Consider the following 24,046-nt stretch of genomic DNA (forward strand, 5'->3'; position numbering starts at 1 on the left):
GCTAAGACAAACTAGAACCGAGCTCCCAGGGCTGGGAATAAAGCCAGTCTCTCCTGAAACACATGGTCATGGAGATCAAATGAATACTTACTCAGAAGAGTGGAAGAAGAGGGAATGAATCTGGAAGAGGCATCCCTGCTCATTTTGTGTTACTATAATTAACTAAAATTAGTATAATTTAAGTCCAGGTGATAGGTGACGTAAGTTCAACAAAGATCCATTTCCACTGGAAAAACGCCTTAATAGGAGACATTACCAAGTTTTCTAACCAAGTACTAAGTGATCCAGAAGTCATTTTAAAAACTGTCGCCAATATGTAGATTGAGGATGTGCTTTATGGAACTGATTGTGCTATTAGGTAAGACACACAGCACACAAGATAGGTCTAGAAGGAGGTTACAATCCAAGTGGTAAAACATAAAAATAAAAATTTAAATAACATTACAGAAGAATGATAGAAGAACTACTGTAAGAACACTGACAGGTCCATATACAAGCAAACCAAGAGTAAACTATCATTGCTAATTACATATTTAATGTAACAAGTAAAAGAGTTCTCCAGTCACGGTTTGGGATCTGTACATCTCTATTATCATCTGCATGCTTTTAGTTTTTCTAACAGCAAAACCAATTGCAGTATCATGTCCCAAATGTACCACTGGAAAAATATGCACGTATACACTGACAAGACAGAGAAACACCAACACATGAATGAGCTGTCCCTAATGGTACAAGTCATTCTATCGAACACCCGATGTTCAATAGTATTGTTTTGAGATGTTATTTAATTTTTATTTTTATCTTAATTTTTATTTTAGTAAGTCTAGACACTTAGAGACACTTAACCTCCTTAGAGATACTGCCTTGTCTACATATCTCACATTATAGTAATTATTCCTTAATTTCCTTTTAGCTGCTAAAAGTCATTCTGTTTTCTGAAGCCAAGCTAGTTCAAGTGGCCAATGAGATGTGACACACCTCTGACAATGACTGTGCTAACTCTGACCTTAAAATAAAAATACCCTAAGATCACACAGCCCAAGGGGCTAGTTAATATCTGGATACATAGCAACATCTAGAAATGGGATTCTTTAACCTCTTTAGGGTCACAGACCTTTGAGAATCTGAGGAAATGCAAGGAACCTTCTCCTCAGAAAAATGCAAATACAAAATTTTGCCTATAATCTCAGGAGGTTTATAGACCACTCTACTCAGCTCCCCAGTCATCATGGCTAAGAACTCCTGACATAGGGAGACCAACAGGGACAATGGCTGGTTATCACAGTTACTAAACTCTTTCCACCAATCCATCAACAAACTATTTTAAGGGTTCGTTTTCCTTCGGTGCTGCCAAGCATATTTTCACCTTGTACATCAGGAAATAATTGATGCCAGAAATAAAAATAAATCATTCCTAAGTTTAGAACTGAGTGATTTGACTTAGAATACTGAAAAATTTCAGAACGATGGCTCCTTTAAGTCATTTATACCATAATGTAAGGTTTTAGTATATATAATTCTCATTAAAAACATGACTAATGTATATCTCTGTATATATATATATACATAGTATGTATGTACGTATAATCATAAAAGTGTGACTTTTTAATGAAAAATTGTAGGATGTTTATAATTTAACTAATAACCACGGTGTAGCAGAAATTCTTTTTTTAGAATTCAGTATAGTTGACACACAGTGTTGTATTAGTTTCAGGTGTGCAATATAGCAAGTTAACAGTTCCATATATTACTCAGTGCTCATCAAGATAAGTGTACTCCTTTTTTTTTTTTTGACTTTTATTTATTTGACAGAGAGAGAGAGCACAAGTTGGCAGAGAGGCAGGTAGAGACAGAGGGGGTAAGCAGGCACCCTGCTAAGCAGAGCCCAATGCGGGGCTCAATCCCAGGACCCTGAGACCATGACCTGAGCCGAAGGCAGAGGCTTAACCCACTGAGCCACCCAAGTGCCCTGAGGTAAGTGTACTCTTAATCCCTGTCAACTACCTCACCCAACCCCTGACCCACCTCCTCTCTGGTAACCATCAGTTTGTTCTCTATAGAGTTAAAAGTCTGATTTTTGGTTTGTTCTTTTTGCTTTGTTCGTTTGCTTTGTTTCTTAATTTCACACAAGTGAGATCATATGGTATTTGTCTTTCTCTGACTTATTTCACTTGGCTTTATACCCTCTCGATCTACCCATGTGTTGCAAATTGCAAGATTTCATATTTATGGCTGAGTAATATTCCAGTGTATATGTGTGTGTGTACCCCACATCTTTATCAATGGACATAGGCTGCTTCCATAATTTGGCTATTGTAAATAATGCTGCAATGAACATAGGGGCACATATATCCCTTTGAATTAGTGTTTTCCTATTCTTTGGATAAATACCCAGTAGTGGAATTACTGGATCATGTGTTCTATTTTTAATTTTTTGAGGAATCTCCATACCGTTTCGCACAGTGGCTGTCCCCATTTCCCTTCCCGCCAGTGGTGCACAAGTGCTCCCCTTCCCTCAACATTCTTGCTAACACGTGTTATTTCTTGTCTTTTTGATCTTCGCCATTCTGACAGATGCAAAGTGATAACTCATTGTGGATTTGATTTGCATTTCCCTTATTAGTAGGAGCATCATTTCATGTGTCTGTTGGCCATCTGTATATTTTCTTTGAAAAAAATGTCTATTCAGGACCTCTGCCCATTTTTTAAATTGGATTATTTGATTTTTTGGTTTTGGGTTATATAAGTTCTTTGCATATTTTGAATAGTAACCCCTTATCAGATATACCACTTGGAAACATCTTCTGCCATTCAGTAGGTTGCCTTGTTTTGGTTTCCTTTGCTGTCCAAAATCTTTTTATTGCGGCATGGTCCTAACAGTTTATTTTTGCTTTTGTTTCCCTTGCCTGAGGAAGACATCTAGAAAGAAGTCACTACAGCTGATGTCAGAGAAATTACTTCCTATGTTCTTTTCTAGGAGTTTTATAGTTTTAGGTCTCTATTTAGGTCTTTAATCTACTTTTTTTAACAAAAGATTTTATTTATTTATTTGACAGACAGAGATCACAACTAGGCAGAGTGGGAGGTGGGGGGTGGGGGGTGGGAAGCAGGCTCCCCGCTGAGCAGAGAGCCCAATGCAGGGCTGGATCCCAGGACCCTGAGATCACGACCTGAGCAGAAGGCAGAGGCTTTAACCCACTGAGCCACCCAGGCGCCCCAGGTCTTTAATCCACTTTGAGTTTATTTTTTTGTAGGGTGTCCAAAAGTGGTCCTCTTTTGTTCTTTTGTATGTAGCCATCCAGTTTCCCCAGCACCATTTGTTGAAGAGACTTTCTTTCCCCCATTGTATATTCTTGTCTCTTTTGTCATAGAAAAGTCCGATGTGTTGCTTTTTTAAAAAATGCTTATTCTCAGGCTAGAGCTCCAAAGATTCTGTTTCACTAAGCAGGGGTCAGGCCCAGGAATCTGCAGCCTTTTCAACAAAGAGCAGAGCACCTGTGACAGAGGGGGTGCACAGGAAAGTTCAACTAGTGATCACTCGAATAAGAAAAAACTCCATCACACAAATTTTAGATGTTTTTCTTGTGGATGACTTTATTAGATAATGCTATACTGAGGTGACACTCTAATTCTAGGGATGACAGACTAAAGGAAGAAGATACGTTTTTTAGAAATTCACATTTATGAAGATTAATGTGCTACCCTTGTAAGAATCGTTCCTTTCATAACATGCTTTGGTTGCATTCAAAGGAAAAAAATAGATGCTGAGTAAGACAACCACTAAAATATGAAAGGATACAGTCGTATTATTCAGATTACCAGAAAGCCAACACTTAGGTCTTCCGACCCTACCTGAATTGCCAGTACAAAGTACCGTGCTTATAGTGTACATTTTACTTTGTCATCCTCATTTTTATTTCCTCAATAGAATGAAAGAAAATATAAAATTTTAAGCTCAAATATAAAAACTACTCATCACAATGTTAGTTAAATAGTCTCAAATGTGGAAGATATAGGATCATGAAAGCCTCCAACAAAATACTAGAGGAAACTCATTTATGAAATATGGTGTCGCGTGCTTCAATTGCTTCCCTACTGATATTGCCTAAGTAAGTGCCCTCCGGGAAACAGCAGCAGAGTAAACCAGTCACTGACCGCCCACCCCCCCAATAGCTACAGGAAAAATATGGCTGCCCGAAGGTTTTAATTCAAAGAAAAAGCTCTTCTGAAGATCTTACAGGTGTTAATCCATCACACAGATGTACTCTGGCTAAAGACGAAAAGGGTTATAGGCCACTTGGAATTCACATTTGTGTAATTAGGTTAATAAAAAGTTTCTCAGCTGCTCCACTGATTAAAAAAAAAAAAAGATTTAAGTTTCCAAATATATTAAGAAACTTCAAGCTTTCTGCTTTTTACCTGGTGTTTGAAAGGATGTGTGTTTAACCTAGAAATGTTGTGGTTTTGTTTGCTTGTTGTTTATTTGTTTATGGCTTAACTACAGTAGAAGAGAAACCGTAAGTCTATATTTTTATGAGGTCCTTTCCAAAGTGTTTGCTGGTGTATGAGCACTAAATCACAGAAAAAAGAATAGCCATGGTGCTGGGCTCTGCATGCACACTCGAACTGTCTGGAGAACACTGAAAGAAAAAAAAATTCCTGTCTGTGTCGAATCCCAGGTCTCTCTAGCCAGAATATATGGATTCTGGAGGTCCCAGCACCAGCGTCTTTTCAAAGTGCTCTCTAATGCACAGGAGGGTTAGAACCAGGGAGGCAAAGAAAAAGATCATCCAACTGACATCACTGAGTCCCAGGATGAATGACTGACTTGCTCACAATTAAGTGTATGAAAAGTGTATGAAACAGCAGGCTCAGTTCTGCTTCTCAGTATGGTCCACACCTCTCCTTTGCCCCATGATGTTCCTTCTAACCTGCTCAGTCCAGGAGACAAGACAGGGGGTACGCTCTACACGGGACAGACGTGCCTCAACACTTCCAACTCCAAAGTGTCGCTAGATGAACGGGTAAACTAGAATTAGGAGCCAATGAATGTGAAAGTCCTATTAATTCTATCCATAGTGGGAAAATAAACAAGTGCATGATGAAGTTAGTTGAAAAATCCTGGCACACTTGCTTTAGAACTGAAAGGTCAGAGTAAAAATACAAAGATTGCTAAGTAAAGTAATTGCAATTTGAGTTTTTCTGGATATCACAATACATGGGTAAAGAGATACGAATAGGGTCAGTTGCTTTTTTAATCCATCAACACTCTATTTTTTAAAAAGATTTGGTATACTTCTGTTCTAAGAAAAGGGAGTAAAAATAGAAAGCACACACTAAAAGTATGCTTAGTTTTTATCTTTGTTGTTTTAATTAAAGCCTTTGGTCCTAGAGAGACTCAAAGTGACTTACAGTCCCTCATCTCTTAGAATGTAAATTAGTCTTGTACACAGCCAAATTTCCACTTTTAAATAAAGAAAGGAGCACAGAGATAAAGAGATTACCAAAAATTCCCATATAAAAATGGAATGGTTTAACTGGAGTGTGTACAGACGGTTTGAATCATTCTGAGGATGAGGATCTTAAAAAATAAGCCATTACGTTTCAAAATCTGATCTATCATTTCAACTGGAAAACAGAAGGTGAGACTAAGTTACATATTTCAATATTAATACTTCAAAGATGATGAAATCCAAGCCACTGAATTACTAAACTCTGATTCTCGATTCAGTTTTACGAAAGAACTAGCTTATTGGGAACTATGGGTCCCCGTGCCCTACTTTAAGAAGCACCTGCAAATTCTGAAAGCTGTGATGAACGTCGCCTCTACCATAACCTAAGCCCTTCCATCTTCAGGGCAGTCCTTGCCCTATTTCATTCTGCCAGGTCCAAAGCCCTATTCAATATCTGGTCAACCATGTCAGCGAACATAACAAGAGTAATCTAAATTAATCCTTTTCATCTTACATTCTGTGGGGTTTTCTTGTTGCTTTTATTTTTCCTTCTTCTTGCCATAACATAATAAGCTAATTCATGCCTTTGTCTTAGTTTTGGAAGGAATTATATGCCAACGTCTAGGCAACAGATACCCTTTTCCTTAATTTAAAATAACTACGAGGTTGCACACTACAGTAGTAAATTTGTAATCAACTTAAAGATAATGTCTTAAAAGTACAATTAAACATGTCATAACACAAGAAAACCCTGGTAATTACAAATAGTTACCACGCTCTCTGGGGTTTTAAACACTAGTATAAAACTAAGAAAAATCGCCACCCAGTGATGCAAATGAAAACTGCAATTTGTTTTTGTGTAAAACGCGTACCCTGGAGGATTACTTCAACTTCATTACTGAATGAAGGGATAGCTATTACCTTCTTATGTGAATGGGAACTGGTTACAAGGGAAAGGATGTTTTTCTACAAGGCTTCCCCCCACCCCCACCCCATCCTTATTCAACACGCTCGACATTTCACAAAGGCTGAAAGCTTTGGAAACCTTAACAGGGAAAAAGCCTTCTGTCCAAAAGTGAGCTAATTGTATACCAACATCCCAGCTATTCCTATTATCATCAAAGTACCTAGGCTGTGCCTGAACCCTGAGTTTCAAGCCGCGGGATGTTGACTTCAGCAACTCAACAATGCCATCTAATCTTTGGGACCCAAAGCCTCTTTGTGTTAAATAAGCAGGAAGAATTGCCTAGAGTAAAAGGTACTCTGGAGGGGGAAAAAAGAGATAATTCATACCTTTCACAACATAATTTACTGACCATTTTAGAAACATACAATGATAACCTCACAAATTCTGTAGAATCCATATCAAGAAGAAGTTGTTATCATAAATATAATTGTGTTTCTAAGTCTTTATTTAGTTGTATCACTTCCAAAACACAACAGAACCCATTATATACATTTATTTTCCTGCAGTGTATCTATTGCACATGAGGGCAAAGAAAGTTATGTGGATATATGATGACCAAAATATATGTGTGCAATATGGAGCATGTTAGTAAGAGCATTTCATATCTACCATTTGACCTATTCGGCATTTTCCCAAATATTTTACACAGTATGCACTGAGACTAAAGTGGGTATTACATTTGTCAGTATGTTATCACATGATAAAAAGGAACAACTTAGCAGAACAAGTCAGCTTTAAAAAAAGAGGTTACCACTTTTAAAGTGGTAACCCCTTTAAAAACCATTTTTAAAGACAGCTTATTATATGCCTAATAATCTGTCCTGACTTTTACCAGTCAAATCAATTAAGTCCCTGACTGTCAGTGCATTTTTTTACTAACTAAATAATGTATACTATCTTCCAACCTCAACCTCATTAAGATTACTGTTGTCTGATATAGTTAAAAATATTTAGACTATTATACATTACATATTACATACCAAAAGGTTTAAGGTAGCCAAAATCATAGCCCAACTTTATGAACAACCAACACTTTTATTTAAAAATGAAACCAAAGAAACACAACACTTTCTCTTTGAAAAAGTAAGGAACACAATGTAAAATTTTTTTTGAAGGGCTTAAAATGTCACTGATGTCTTAAAATTTAAAAAGATATTATGACATTAAAAAAAAAAAAAAAAAAAAGATGGGTAGCTTAGTGGTTAAGAGGATTAGGCTCCAAAGTCAGATTGCCTGGACTCCTTCCAGATTGGCTACACATTAGCTGGAGGAACTCAGAGAAGTTAAGTTCTCACCTGTACGTGGACATAATACTACCATTTCACTGACAGGGCTGTTCTAAGCACTTTACACATGGTAACCCACTTAATCCTCTCCATAACCCTATGGGGTTGGTATTATTTTTGTGCTCATTTTCTAAATGCCCTCCCACCCCCGGAGGTTATATAACTTGCCCAAAATGGTGGGGGGTGGCATATACACTATTCCAAAATATGCCACTCTGGCATAAGGACTGTTCTCAGCTGAAGGCTCTTGAAAAAGAGCAGGTGCAAGAAGGGCTTTCTGGCCTTCCCTTTCCTTCCTAAAAGCAGGAGATAAAGTCCCCTAGAGAAGATGCCAGGAGGAAAGAAGTACTCCTATCAGCAGAGGTGGAGAACTGAGGCCAAGAGAACTCTGTACAAAAGACCCTGTTAAAATAACTCTTATATTCCTTTTGTCTCCCCACATTCTTTACTCTTCCATAAGGGCCTCTTTGTTTAACCTGGTATATAAGCACATAGGTTTTGCCATTTCTTTGGTCTTCATTTTCCTGGGGTGGGAGGAGCTTCCATGTACATGGAAAAATCTGCATGCTTCCCTCCTGTCATTGCGTCCTATGTGTTTGTATTTCCTAGGCCCAGGCAGAGACCTTAGGAGGAGTGAGAAGTTCTGCCTCCCTTAAAACAGAGACTCTGGCAAGTTGGAGAGCCAGGGTACTGAGCCAACAGGTCTGGCTCGAGTCAGGATTCTTATCTGCGCTTCCCCACAGTGCCTCTGAGGTGTTCCTGAGAAAGAAGGGAGGTGGTGTGATCAATGAGAAGAGAAAGGAGACACAGGAAGAGAGAGCTGATGCTGATGCTGGCTGATACCACCACAACTTCAGGAGAGTAACTAAGCTCACAGAACAGTAGGTAGATGCAAAGATTTTTCACGGAAAGTGGCGAAGGGGTAAAGCTTTGTACCTGGAGGGAAACAGGGCTAAACAGAGACAAGCATCAACACTCATGGAAGCAGATGGACGAGAAAGTCTCAGCAGACATCTATGGGACTTGTGTGACTTGGGTCATCTGAAAGAGGGAGTACCACCAGCTGCATTTCAAATTATATCACTGAGGTAGAACGACGACAGAAGTGTCACCATGGTTGCTGCGGGGGAGGTACCGTGCAGGGACAGAACCTACCCGACTCCTTCCGAGATGGTCCTGGGAAAATGCCCTTAAAGTACAGCATGTTGGCTTTTGGGAAAATGTACCCTTAGAGCTTAGGTATATCAGATGGCACAGCTGGAACATGAGAGCAGATCAGAGTCATGTAGTGCTGGAAGTTTCCTCGTGAATTAGCAAATCTGCAAGTTTCTGTATCTTCTGAGGCTCAGCTAAAGACAGTGTCTTAAACCAGAGTCTTTTCTAGAAGAGGAAAGGTCCACAGCAAATAAGCTTCACCCACTGAGGTAGAATCGCCTGGAAACTGTGCCCCTATTGGTCTAGCTAGCGAAAGTGAAGCATTTACATGTTTCAAGCCACCAGACACTGGAGACTTCAGAAAGAGCAGCAGCTGGAGTGTTTTGGCCTGTGGTTAAAAATTAGCCCTAAAGTGCTGCTAAGCGTGGGCCAGAGAGCCAGAGAGGTGAAGAAGATGTATAAAGAGTTGCCGAGGCCCAGCATTAGAAACTGCCCATGCTCTCAAAGATGTCTGTGCGCATCTCTCACAGCCTTTAGATGGCTATTTGATTACAAAAATAATAATGTTGATTTCAAATCATGAAACAACAGAAAGTAGCAAAGTTCTCCACATATGTGTTCAGACTACAGAAAAATAAAGAATTGAGCTGGGAACATCAGGCTTTGTTGAAGCAAATTTTGAGAGATAAATTTCTTGTGAAAGGCCTAAAGAAGAGACCAGAGGCATCCTTGAGGTTCAGTAGTGAAGCTAATTCAGGAGGTAAAAGGGAAGCAATGCTGGCAGATTTCAAGGAACGGAAGTTGGGACTGACGGAGCCAGTTCTGACCAGGAAGCCATGGCATAAACTCCTGATGTGGTAAGAAGGGCCAGATAAATAGGCGTGTGCATGGCACCCCAGTTTATACCTATCAGAAAGTTCCCCAGAAAAACCACTGACCCTGGTCAAACAATGCCTCACTATTTTGCCTGAGGTGGAGGAGATCTGGGCAGAGAGAAAAGAAATCTGACCACCAGGGCTATTGCCCCGTCCCAGGACAATATAAGGCAATTCAGAGAAAGTGCCAGAAGGGAAAGGGCATCTGCCAGCACTGTGTATTCTGGCCTGCCAGAACTCGACTGTGGAAAAGATGGGATAGTCTAAGGTAATATTTAGCCACAAGAAAAACTATAATCTGGTCTCCCAGAGATTAAGGCCTAGCAATGGAAGAGGGCCAGATGGGCAAAACCATTGTGTCATTTCTGTGAGAGACCAGATCCTAAAGAGAAGGGCTGAAGAGGCAGAGACCCACCCACGTACACTTCTAAAAGTATGGGAAAAGAGGCACAGCAGGAACCCTGGCTCTGAGAGGGCCTAAACTGAAAATTCAGGATGACCCTTAAATCCAAGGAGCCATCTTCCACTTCTCAAAGACATACAGAACATTTGCCAATGCAAGGGGACTCTGGTCTGACAGGACCAAGATAAAGACTGTTAAGAGGTAGGAAACTAGAATCTAGAAAGGGAGACACCTGAGAAACATCCCAGGGAGCAAATGCCCTATGAATTCATGCACAACTTCTTGAGGAAGGAGCTGAATTTGGCAGGAGGAAGTCCAGAGTGGAAGAGGATGCCTGCTACGTGGGAACATTGGGTTTTGGCTCACCACCCTCTGGGGAGAGAATTTCTGGGAAGAACTATACAAAGACTGCAAATCTCCTCCTCAGGGGGAAAGACATAGTGACATGAAGGAAATGTTTTTTTTCAGAATTCCCTTTGGAAAGAGCATAGTATTTGTTTGAAAGAACTTTTTTTTTTTTTTTTTTAAGCCACCAAAATCATAATAAGTGCAGGTATCAGTTTTATAACAGAAAATAAACCAGTCTTAACAAACACAGAGAAGACACAATTTAACATATTTAAAAAGTATACTTCATCCAGTAAATTATTTATTGGATGTCTAATTTAATTTCAGATGCTAATTTAAGAAGCAAGGTTTGGTGCTATTTATAAAACAGAACTTGAATCTACCAAGGATCCTTCAAGACTTCTGGTTTTTCACAATTAAAAAGGTTGACCAGCTTATCATGTAGGAAAAAAAGGGATGATTTTTCACATTTAATTTGAAGGATACAGCCAAAGTAATATATAAGAAGTGTATGACTTGATGACAATATTCTAAGTGATTGATGACCTTTATTTTTATAGATTTCATATACATAAATGAATTCTAGAATTAGAAGGAACTAATTTAAAAAATCAATCACATAATTTCCAAGTAATCTTTTAAAGAAAAAATTCTTCAGCTAATTATGATTATTTCTTAAAAAGACTCACCTAAAAGGACAAATCCATCTGCTTCTGTCTCTGGTGTGGAAGGCTTTTTAGATTCTGGAGATTTTCTGAAGAAGGGAAACATTGCGGCTATCTGAAACAGAAACACTATATAATGTCAAGTTCAGAGGAAGATATAAAAAAGCCTTACCATTTTTAGTAAAAAGCCAAACACAGAGATAACACTATAATTACTTTTAGGAATTCTATTACCAGACTTAAGAACATAAGCCCCCTCCAGGTGTCAGAAGACAAACCCAGAAATTAAGGGGCAAAGACTTCCAGTTTACAACCACATGTGCCTTTTGAACCATGCAACCTCTATCAAATTTCTGAACAGGCAGGAAATAACACAAGAAATTATACACATAAAACTAAAATCAACAGATAACATCAGAATCTGGAAAGATCTCGCTAACTATAACACAGACACTGGACTGAGGAAAGGAAAAACAAAACAAAACAAAAACTTGTCCAGGTTTCTTGACATGCCACCATCAGTTTAAGCATCATGAAACTGAGGCCACCTGAAAAAAAAGAAAGGAAGGCACTTCTAACAAACTCCATAGTCAGTTACCTGATTCAGACACTGGCGGGCTGAATGTATCCATTGCAACTTCAAATTCCCATCAATGCAGATCTTTTGTGTTGGTAAGATTTTGTACCCCAACACATACCCACACACCACATTTCTCTTTCAGAAATCGTACATTCAGGGAGGACAACAACTCCTAAGAGACAACTGGAAAGGGAGTTGGGGGAACCTGAGAGGATACGTCACATTCTGAGCACAGTCCCTATAAGCAAAGCAACATAAGTCTTGGTGGCAGCAAGTGCTCCGCATTTTAATTTCATATATTCCACCCACACCAGAAGAGCAAGTAGGGAGGGTAAATAAAGATTTTATCTGAGCAAAGCCTTCTGAAAATGGAGAACTGTACTGAGGTTTGCAGAGGTTGACTTGCCCTAAGCCGTGAAACCGAATGGACAGTGATGGAGCTTATTTGTTGATAAACATACTTGGCCGATTTTACTTTTAAAGGAATAACAACTGGAGAAGAATAACACAAGGCATGTGATCAAGAAAATTGTTCAGTAAAGGAAAAGGAACAGCCTCTGAAATCCTCAAAGAAAACACTTATAAGATAAGTGACGGGTCCAGAAGAAAGGTCTGGAAATAGTTTGGCATCCTCCATAGAGGACAAGGAGACACGGCCCATAAGGACCTGGTGAAAAATGAGATTAGATGCAAAAGCAAGTGCAAAAGATGAAAAGACAGAGAGTGAGATGCGAAGAATAGTTGAGTAAGATGAAGAGAAGCCTGTGGGAGAATGAAATGGTATTAGAAGAGAACTGGTTGGCTTACAGGCAGGAATTTATAAAAATAGAGCTCAGATTTAAAGACTTGAAAGACTGGAAAAGGCAACCAACTTCTCAACCTCAAGCAGTTGAAAATAAAATGAAGGGGCACCTGGGTGGCTCAGTGGGTTAAAGCCTCTGCCTTCGGCTCAGGTCATGATCCCGGGGTCCTGGGATCGAGCCCCGCATCGGGCTCTCTACTCAGTGGGGAGCCTGCTTCCTCCTCTCTCTCTCTGCCTGCCTCTCTGCCTACTTGTGATCTTTAAAAATAAATAAATAAAAATCTTAAAAAAAAAAAAAAAGAACAGAAGAGGAAGAAGGCCACTGAAGGAACTACAGTTGATTAAGCATCAAATCAAGTATACAACCATTACACCTGATATTAAAACCTCAGCATGGATCCATGTGGCACGTAGTCAATTCCTTTACTTGGGATAAAATGGTTCAGGAATGGACGAAGAGGGTAGGTCTTCAGCTGAAGCCTAGCAGAGAAAAGTTACCCTCAAATAAAGAAGGAGGGAGGAAGCACCTGCGGGGTGAATGCAGTGAGGGATGTAGCAAATCTGAGACATGTCTAGCCAAAACTGTAGGTCTGGCTTTAAAACAAGACCAGAGCAGCTGGGTGGCTTGGTCGGTTAAGCAGCTGGCTCAGGTCATGATCTCAGGGTCATGGGATCGAGCCCTCCACTGGGCTCTCACTAGAGTGTGCTTGAGATTCTCTCTCTCTTTCCCTCTCCCTCTGTTCTGAAATAAATATGTATATGTGTGTGTGTGTTAAAGGAGGACTATGACTAGTGGATATTTGGAACAGCCCTAGAGACAGAAAGTTGCCAGGGAAAACTGCTCAGACCCCAGTGAGGGCTCATTCTCTAGTGGCCAAGGAAGTTACCAGAAAAGGAGGAAACTCCAAGAGGCTGGAGCCAATGGGCATGGAGAACAAGGACTGGGGTCCTTTTCCAGGAAGCAGAATCTGGGCATAATTAATAAGCATTCTCCAACCCAAGGTGGGGGCCCACCAAAAAGCCTAGTCGCTCATTTCCATTTCAGAATTGCTACCATTCCATGACTACCATTCCCTTTCTGAGTGAGAGTGGTCCAGGCAGTATGTTTCCCAGTTCCACCAGCGTGGGAGGGGCCGGGGCATGGGTCATTTTAATTCACGAAGCCTCCAGACACACCTGGCACACCTTGGGCCTGATGGAGAGACACTGGACTTGGAGTGTGATGCTGTGGCTGAATGGAACAGTTCAGATGACTGCGCTTGGGGAGGGATGAGTTATTTTGCCTACAATGAGGAGAACTGTGTGTGATGATCACAAAGGAGAACCACGGGATCATTCGGGTTGTTCACTGGCTCTCTGGCTTAGGGGGACAGAGGACTGCAGTGTTCTTTCCTCCTTGGAGGCAGATGCGGCCATGTGGCTTGCTCAGTTCGCTGTGTCATGTGCCATCAGGGCACTACATCAAGGAGCTTTGTGACACACAGAGAAAGAGAAGCCCTTTCAAAACTGGTTCCTGTTCTAGCATGTAAAGTAAAGCCTTCTAATAGAAGGATTCAAATTTCCAATACTTTTTTTTTTAAGGTTTATTTATCTATTTGACAGAGAGAGAGAGAGAGCACTCCAGGGAGGATGGCAGGCAGAGGGAGAAGCAGGCTCTCTGCTGAGCTGGGAGCCCAATGCGGGGCTCAATTCCAGGATCGTGGGATCACGACCTGAGTTAAAGGTAGGTATTTAACCGACTGAGCCATGCAGGTGCCCCTCCAATACCTTTTCATGTCTGGTCACAAAACAGAAATGGAACGAACATGGAAATTATAAAAAGGGCTCTGATAAGTCAGTCTCAAGCCCCCAAAATTGAAATCTGTTGTTATAAAAGCCAGCCCAAGAGGCACCCGGATGGCTCAATCAGTTAAACGTCTGACTCTTGGTTTCTTTTTTTAATTCAAGTGTTTTGTACAGAATTTATAACTTAATTAAGTGAAGGATTTAAGCTTTCCATGACCTAAAACATCAAATTTAAACTACACACAGGCTCCATCAGTTTGTTGCTAGTATGACTGATTGGCAATGAATAATATTACAGTCTCTTCCTTTAGAACATTACAAACACTAGAAAAGGAGGGACAACTTGGGTTCCATGAGTCAAGCAATTTCCAGACATGGAAGAAATAGATTAGGAGTAAGAGAAAAGAAGTCAAGATAGAATGAAGGAACTCAGAATGGCAGCAAAGAATAGCTCACTACAAATATTCATCTGAGGGGCACCTGGGTGGCTCAGTGGGTTAAAGCTTCTGCCTTCGGCTCAGGTCATGATCCCAGGGTCCTGGGATCAAGCCCGGCATCGGGCTCTCTGCTCCACGGGGAGCCTGCTTCCTCTTCTCTCTGCCTGCCTCTCTGCTTACTTGTGATTTCTCTCTGTCAAATAAATAAATAAAATCTTTAAAAAAATATATTCATCTGAAAGAACTCTAAAATTGTTACAAAAATACCAGTCACCCTCGCACCCATCACTCCACCAATCTGGCCTCCACCCTAACTCCTTCTTCAAGATGTTTCTCCGTGAGAACAAGTTTCCAACTTTACAGGTCTTGGGATTCCCTTGTATAGCCAGTACTGCTGCTGACACTAATGAGTCATTCCACAAGGCACCAAGAAAGTCAGTGCACTCACACAGATTTACAGAAATCACTCCATGCAAGAAAAGACTATGTCCTGGACACTAGGATACATAATGCAATTATCTTTCTCCCAGGAGATTTTTTCCTATCACTGAAAAACAGACAAGAGTGGCGCAAAAATATACCCTGGTGAGGCTGGCAATAACACTGTAAGCTCTCCCCTCTATGAACTACGCCCAAAGTCAGAGAGCTGTGTGGGTAGGTCACAACTGCAGCGGCTAGACTGAGCCGTCCTGCAATCCCCCAACATGCGTTGGACTCCTAGAGTGTCAGTCATTATACCAAATTGCTTTATGCACTCTATCTCCTACAACCTCATAGCCAGCTCTCCAGGTATGTCCAAGGATTCACAATGTGTAAGTGAAAGAATCAAAGTAAAGGAGATTAAGTATTGGTCCAAGTTTCTGTGGTTACTCAACAGCCGAGCTAGAATTTTAAATCAAGTTCTTTTGCAACCAAACTGAAAGCTTTTCATCAACAAAGCACCAAGACAAGGAGTCCTTGGCAGGTGGGACACTTGTGTTGGACTTTAATGTCATATCACTATCAGTCACATGCACAGTATCAGTCACATACATTTGATTCACTCCAGTTCTATCTTTATCAATCCCTTCTTTCCCAAGTCTTGCTCAGCTCTAGGTTCTGAAGATATTTACTAATTCCATAGCATCTACGTTCAAGAACTTCATTTACTTTGTATTTCCATTATATAAACATTTATTAAGTGCTTAGGCCAGATACTGACCAAGCATTGCCGATGCAGTACCCAACTTATATCCAGAAGGAACAAGTGCAGCCTCAGCCCACCATAATTCTGAGACAATCCTTAGCAACAATAAGAGTGAATTAAGAGCCCCATCCCCAAAGTGGAGGAAGCTGGTAATAGTCCTGCTGCCCCAAGTGTAATATATGGGAAGCCCCAAGCACTCATGCTTCTCATGTACACAGCCTTGACAGCTGGCCTTCTGCTTGGAGTTCTCAAGCATATTCCAGTCTCATTTCCTTATTTACAATTTTCAATATTTTAAAAATTATCTACAGTAAGTGAATTTTATACTTATAAATAAGAAAAATGCCAGTATTTTCTCTTAAAAATTCATTATTAACCAGTAGCAATGTTCTTGCTTGGCTGAGCTGAGACCCAACCCAGAATGAATGTCTCCTAATTCTCAAACATGGGAATCCTCAAGCTACCTCAGTATGGATGGGGGATGAAAAATTCACCTGCCCCAGCCACAAGCTGTGAGATAATACTTGCAAGTCACATATCTGTTAAAGAACACATACCAAGGGGTGTCTAGGTGCCTCAGCTGGGTAAGTGTTTGCTTTCAGCTCAGGTCATGATGGCAAGGTACTGGGATGGAGCCTTGCATCAGGTCCCCTGCTCAGCACAGTCTGCTTCTCTCTCTCCCTCTGCCCCTCACCCCTGCTCTCTCTCGCGCAAAAATAAATAAAATCTTAAAACAACAACAACAACACATATCTAGAAAACATAAAGAACTCTTTTTAAATTTTTATTTATTTATTTATTTGATAGAGAGAGAGGTCACAAGTAGGCAGAGAGGCAGGCAGAGAGAGAGGGGGAAGCAGGCTCCTGCCGAGCAGAGAGCCCAATGTGGGGCTTGATCCCAGGACCCTGAGATCACAACCTGAGCCAAAGGCAGAGGCTCAACCCACTGAGCCACCCAGGTGCCCATAAAGAACTCTTAAAGCTCATTAATGAGAGGGACATCTGAGTGGCTCAGTAGGTTGGACGACTGCCTCTGGCTCAGGTCATGATTCCGGAGTCCAGGAATCAAGTCCCGCATCGGGCTCCCAGCTCCACGGGGAGTCTGCTTCTCTCTCTGACCTTCTCCTCGCTCATGCTCTCTCTCACTGTCTCTCTCTCAAATTAAAACAAAACAAAACAAAACAACCCTCATTAATGAGAAAACAATAAAAACTGGGCAAAAGTTATGACAGACACTTCATAAAGAAGGTATGTGGATGCCAAACAATCACGTGCAAAGATAGTCAACATCTTTAACCAACAGGCAAAGGCAAATTAAAATCTCAGCAAGATACCACCATATAACAATTAAAATATTTAAAATTTAGAAGGCCTGCTATGCCGAGTGCAGGCAAAAACGTGGAACAACTGGAAGTCTTGTATATTGCAGTAGGTGTGTAACATAGTACAACCACTATGAGTAAGAATTTGGCAGCTTCCTGAAAATATAAACATACATCTACCATATGATCCAGACCTTCTCTCAGGTATTTACCTAAGAGAACTGAGAGCGTATGTCACACTTGTACACAAATGTCAGCCAGCTTTTTGAGTAAGAGCCCCCAAATGGAAACAACCCAAATGTCCAAAACCAGATAAATGGATACAGTGTGGCATATCCATAACACTGTTCAGCAGTAAAATGGAATGAAGTCCTAAGATATGCTGCAACATGCATGAATCTCAACAGAATTAAGCTGAGTGAAAGAAGCCAGACTAAAAAAGAGTTCATATTGTACAATTCCATTTATAAGAACTTCCAGAAAATGCAAACTAATGTATAGTGACAGAAAGCAGATCAGTGGTTGTCTGGGGAATGGGGACGCAGGGGGCGGGTGGAGGAAGGAGGGATGACAAAGAAGCACAAGGAGACATTGGGGCTGATGAACATGTTCATTATAGTGACTGTGAGGATGGTTTCAGGGGCATAACTGCATCTCAAAACTCATCAAACGATACACTTTCAATATGTGAAATTTTTTGTATGTTGTAAGAACTCAATAAAACTATTTTAAAAATTCACTATTAGCACAATAACCTAGATGTGATAAAAATGTTTAGTTCACAATGATTCGGAAAATTGCCTCCAAACTCTTAAACCCCTGTGTGTGTGTTACAGATACAGTCTTTGTATAAAAGACAAAATGCTTCTCTTCTCTGTGTAGTCACACAAAACAGAAAAATAAAAGGACAGTGTCTTCACTTTTAAATAGTATACAGAAACTGCATCTAAAAGGGTTATTAGCTTGATCACTAGGCAGCGCAGCTCTTTTTGCTCTGAAAGGCCAGAGAGTAGGGTGAGTATTATATTTATTTTTCCCTATTATTCTAAGGTTTACCTATTAAGTAATATCACCCATGACAAAAGGATGAAGGCAACCTGGTTTTCTCAATTTGATTATCTTCTTTCAATTTCAATACACTAGATAATGTAAAATGCAAATACACCACAATTCCCATCTGCGATTGATCAACAGCAGTCACTTAACAGTAATAACATACAAGTTTCCCCTGCTATCCAAATGTAGAGTTTCTAGAAAAGCATTTTGAAGCCAAAATGGCATAAAATGAAAAAGTAGTTAGCATTAATTTATATGGAACAATTTTTGAACATGCCCAGACTCCCGAGATAATTACTCTTCAGCTTTTCAGATACTTTAGGACACATCCAGCTAAGGGATACACAAAATAAATGCAGATAAAGCCAGGGCAGAGTGGAGAGCTATAGCGGCTTGATGCTGAAATGCTCAGTGTAGTTCCCAGGAAAGGACCTTGGCGGGGCCACACACTGCCTCTGTAATAGCTTGCTGCAAACCAACACTGACCCTCTTTTTACTTTCCACCTTTTTTTCATAAAAGTGGAAAATCCTCAGACTTGTTTCAGTCAGCGACAACAGGTACTAAGGTGAAGTCTTTCGTAAGAGCAAAGCAGTATAAGGTGAACTTTCAAAAAGCAGGGGATACCTATATGCATACACACGTGCATGGCTTCACCCCACCCCTTCATATTTGCTCCCGAAGGAATCCAGAAGGGTCAGTGAGAATTAGAAGAGCCCTGTTGGGACTTCACAAATAGGTAGCCTTGAGTTCAACGTCATCTGCTGGGTAGCGTACAGACACAAAGCAAGGAGAAGGAGGGCCTCTGCTGTAAGAAGGGTCACTAAGAACAAACAGTACAGTGCGTTTGGAGGACAGCAAAGGGATTATTAACCTAGGTGGCTCAGTCGTTAAGTGTCTGCCTTCGGCTCAGGTCATGATCCCAGGGTCCTGGGATCCAGCCCTGCATCAGGCTCTCTGCTCCACGGGAAGCCTGCTTCTCTCTTCCCCACTTGCCCTGCTTGTATTCCCGCTCTCTGGTCAAATAAATAAATTAATTAATTAAATCTTTTTAAAAGGGTGGGGGGATTAACTTTAACAGAGGCATGCACATAAGCAGCAGAAATTAACACTGCAAGAGCAAGGTCAAGAGCAAGGTGGAGACAAATTTTTGAAAGGGCTGAAGAGTCAAGAATATGTTAGAATAGCCAGTTGCAGACCAGGCTCTGTTTAGTGTTACTGTATGGTCTAGGATCTTGAGGAAAGTCGTGTTTCAGAAAGATTAAGTTTAACATGACATGCTGAAGAGGCTGACTGAGAGCACGGAGTCAAGAAGTTAGAGAGCTGTAGCATAAAGGGATTAGATTAGATGGGCGACATTTGAATAAAAGGAAGCGAGGTGCAGAAATATGGAGCAGGACCTAGTAACCCTCTGTTCTACAAAAAGGCAGATGGGAAGGAATTACCATAAGGCGACTGAGAGTTTAAGCCTGAGGGACTGAAGAAAGTGATATTATGAATTAGAAAAGAAGGAAAGGGAAGTTCATTTTGAGAGAGGAAATATAATGAATTCCATTTCAAACCAGCTAAAAAACAGGACTCGCCCAAATATAAATACGTAAAACGCAGTTAGAAAAATAAGACCTAGTGCCCCAGAGAAAGGGAGTTGTTATCACATAAGTGGTAGCCAAAATCAGGAACATCAGTGGTATTTCAAACGGAAAATGTGAAAGTTCAGGGCTTGAGGTCACGATCTCTAAGATCTCAGATTATACTATTGACAACGCATCCCCTTAATTCCCACCAGTGATGTGTACACTCCCTTTTCTTCAGTATTTTCAAAAACATACTTGGCGGTCTTATCAGGACTTAAATATTAACTCGACTATATTGTTCCACGTTTCAAAACTGCAGAAACAACTGACCTCTTCAGCATAACCCAGGGGTGGTAAAATCAAATGCCAGTCAGCTAAGAATGCGTGAAGCCAGCCTCCTGTGAGACAGGGAGTGATAGGGAGTGCGGCCGGTCTCCCGGGGCACCTCCAGAGAGGGAGGGAGGGAGACAGATACCCAGGGAGCCGTGAGGAGGAGCCCTTCACCAAAACAAGGCTTGTAAGGGCTTGATTCAGGAACCAGTGAAAGGCAGCTTTTGACAGTTTTGAGTAAGGAAACCTGAACTCAGATTTGCACACCCTGTTACAGTCGAGCTAAAAACAACAATAAGAACAGTAACAACAACAAACAAACACACATGGGACCAGGCTGAAGCTACCGTCAGCTCACCTCTCCCCCACAAAGATGATTCCAAAGCATCTAGAAAGCTCAGTGGAACGCGGCCTGAACGTCTAAAGCTGCCTGGGTCTGAAGGGCCCATTTTAAGGCCTGTGAGCAGGACGAGGAGCCTGGGGCTCCCTACTGCTGCTCCTGCTCTCGCAGTCCTCTTAGAGAACCTTCCAGCTAAAGTGATTTATTTTTCCTCAAACATTTTTTAATAGATCATTTTAGCTGAGATGATCTACTTATACTTCTTTAATCACTTGCTTTAACATCTTTTTTTTTTTCTTAAAGATTTTATTTTTTTTGTATGGCAGAGAGAGCACAAGCTGGGGGAGCGGCAGAGGCAGAGGGAGAAGCAGACTGCCCACTGAGCCGGGAGCCCGATGCCAGACTCCATCCCAGACTCCTGGGATCATGAGCTCAGCAAAGGCAGTCACTAAACCTACTGAGCCACCCAGGCGTCCATAACATCTTTTCCATATATTCTTTGCAGTATGTCTTTTGGCTGTATTTGTTTTATACTATTTTATTCTCTCTGTAGTATTCCTAATTTACTGGTTTCTTAAAAAAAAAAAAAAAAAAAACTAGCAGGCCTTCTAATTATAAAAGTAATTTCTATTTTTGTGTGTGAAAGGGTTGAGGGGATAAGCATGCTTATACTTAGAAAACAAAAATATGGAAAACTATACAGTGAACCTAATAGCTATCATTACCAGGATGCATGACCAGTTTATATTCACTGTACAGTTCTCCTGTAGTATTCACATTTTTCTATTTTCTGTCTAAAAAACAAAACAAAACAAAAAAACCAGAAGGCACCTTTGGTGTTTCCAGTGATAGTTTCGCGAAGGAACGTGGGCCTAGTGTCACCAACTCTGATTTTTCAAGACAAAGTGGAAATCGAATTATTTTGGAAAAAATCTAGTTTTTAGGTGATGGCAACAAACTAAAAATATTTTTAAAATGCTCCAGAGACTGAATAAACCTTCCACAACCTGGATGTGGCCTTCAGGTGCATGTTAAACCCAGGCCAGGAATGTGCATTATGGCTTAAATCTCATCAGCATAAAGAAAAATTGTGAAAAGCTTTGGAATTTAGCAGATCTTCTGGCTAGCTTATCCATCTGGATTATGGTAACTTTTGTTTATCTTTGACTAGGTTATGTCAGCACGCTATAGGAGGTAACTTGTAGAAAATGATAGTCATGCCAGTAATTCCTCTCCACAGAAATTTATCAGGTAGAGTGCATTCATTACTGCTCTGTGTGATAGTGACCAGTTTTGAATCCATTTGTAAATTCAACATTCCCTTCTTTGACTAGAAATGTGTGGTGATACTTTGAGTTCTCTTTTGAACAAGTTATAATATCTTACAAGTTCCCTCCTTAATTAGTTCAGTACTCTTTTTTATATTTGTATGAAAGAGATTAATTTAACACCTTTTAAAATTTATCCATTACTTTTGGACTACCAAATAGAATTACCCAAAGGTTTTCCCTCTGTTTTGCCATCCCAGATAGCTGTTTTATTTTTAAAGGTTTGTGATACTGGTGCAATAGGGAAAGGTATGGGTATCTGAGAGGATAAGCAAGTGGGGAGCAAGGAAAGGACCTTTAAACTGGTGTCACAGATAAGCTCCCAGGCAGTCTGAAAGCGAATTAATTGAACGGAAGTATTAACACAAATTTTATTCTCACCTCTCTGATTTTATGTTCAGACTGGCCCCTCTCCCCCAAAACATTCCAGAAACAAACATACAAACAAACAAAAACAAAGAACTGAATCTTGGATCTGTAGCTGTTTTTCAAACTGCAGGTCCCAATCCTTTAGCAGAAGCAAACTCAATTTAGTGGGTCATGACCACATTTTTAAATAGAATGAAATAAGAAACAAAAAAAAAAAGAAGAAAGGGAAAAGAAGCAAAAAGATATCAGAGAGTATCACGTATGGTAAATAATGGTTTCTGAACTTTGGCTTTGGATGATAGGACATGATAGGAAACGTATCTCTTAGTTTGGGTTGCAGGCAAAAGTTTCAAAGCCACTAATCTTACAGCACTGCTCACATAACCCCTAAAAGGGACTGTGAGACATTATGCACCTGTTTGCACTTTTTAAGGTAACATCTAGAACTAATCCACTGAAAATTATAAAGGATGTAGTTTCTAGCATATCATAAATATACAAATGTGGAAATAAAACTGTTATAACATTATTTTAAACTTCCCCAATGGACTCTAAACACCAGAACATTTTAATATCCACCATCAACAATTTTAAAAACACATGAACAAGTTCTTTCTAACAGTAGGAAGTTTTACATTGCTCTTTTTTCTCCCTGAACTGGAATTTCGATTCCACTTCCCCTGGTCTGTAGCAGCTCAGAGATGTCCTCAGAACACACCAGCGCAGTTTTTACAACATAGCCAGATGCGTACAAAGTGGTGATGGCAACCTCACTTTGAAGACAGCCCGTCCTTTAACACTTTTAACCTTTTCACTTGTCACCGAACTGGAAAGTGAAATCATGCGCATATATATCAGCCATTAAAAACTGAAGTGATATGATTTAAGAAAATTCACTTCCCTAACATGATGAATATGGCTGCTTTTAGCAAACATTGATAAGTTAAACAGGTATGATTTTTAGCCTAAACAGAGTATCTAAAATACTTAGAAAGGTGGAAGATCTTGAGCTAGAAATTCATAATTATAAAGCACCAGGCAAGACAGGATTCTGGAAGAGTGTAAAGTCGCTCCAGAGAATTTCACAGGAAGATTTCACACAGGGGCCAAGTTGGAATTCTTTTCTTCATTCTGTAGGCTTTTTATTAATCTGGGTTGGGGGGTGTTTCTAGTTTGTCACCCCAACTTGGTGACTTTTAACAGTTGGCTTTACTTGCCAGGGGAGCAGCACAAAGGCTTCATCTGATAATCTCAACTGCCAGCTACTCATTAGCATGTAAGAGGCATACCACCAGGAGCTGTTTGCAATCATTAGCTGTTGCTATAATAATAAAATCCTGCTACCTTGGAAGCATTACATAATCTGAAATTACTAATTTTCTGGAATTTTCTCCAGCAGAGCTGCTTTTCAAGCATATGACAAAAATGTCTTGAAAAGTCACAAGCTGGTCCAAGAAAGTTTTAGAACAGAACCTTCCTTCTTCTCATATCCTTTTTACAGCATTGCATATAGACATTTCACCAAGAGTAAAATGGACCTCATACAATTGTACTCTCCTCTATTACTTTGGAAATAAATATGACCCCCAAAGTCTCTCTTAGAATTATCATCAGGGAGGTTTCACATAGTTTTACTGTTATTGCTGTTGCTGAATTTGGGGATTTTTGTTGGTCTGTTTTCCTCTTAATTAGCTAACTACCCTATTGTTTTCAGAATCAAGACTGGTATCCTGGCAGTGATAAGAACTGGCTGCTTTTCCCAGTCTGGGCTTTACTCATTAAAAAAC

General features: G+C 40.3%; 1 protein-coding gene across 1 annotated transcript in view; it reads right to left on the reverse strand.

Annotated features, from left to right (window-relative positions):
• UMAD1 (UBAP1-MVB12-associated (UMA) domain containing 1) overlaps positions 1 to 24,046 on the reverse strand; it is a 217,526-nt gene that overhangs the window by 175,438 nt on the left and 18,042 nt on the right. Inside the window, exon 2 of the mRNA XM_059396796.1 lies at positions 11,177 to 11,267. Coding sequence (XP_059252779.1) covers positions 11,177 to 11,267 — 91 coding nt within the window. The remainder of the gene's footprint in view (positions 1 to 11,176; positions 11,268 to 24,046) is intronic.

This window comes from Mustela nigripes, chromosome 4 (genome assembly GCF_022355385.1).
Source record: "Mustela nigripes isolate SB6536 chromosome 4, MUSNIG.SB6536, whole genome shotgun sequence".
Lineage (NCBI taxonomy): Eukaryota > Metazoa > Chordata > Mammalia > Carnivora > Mustelidae > Mustela > Mustela nigripes.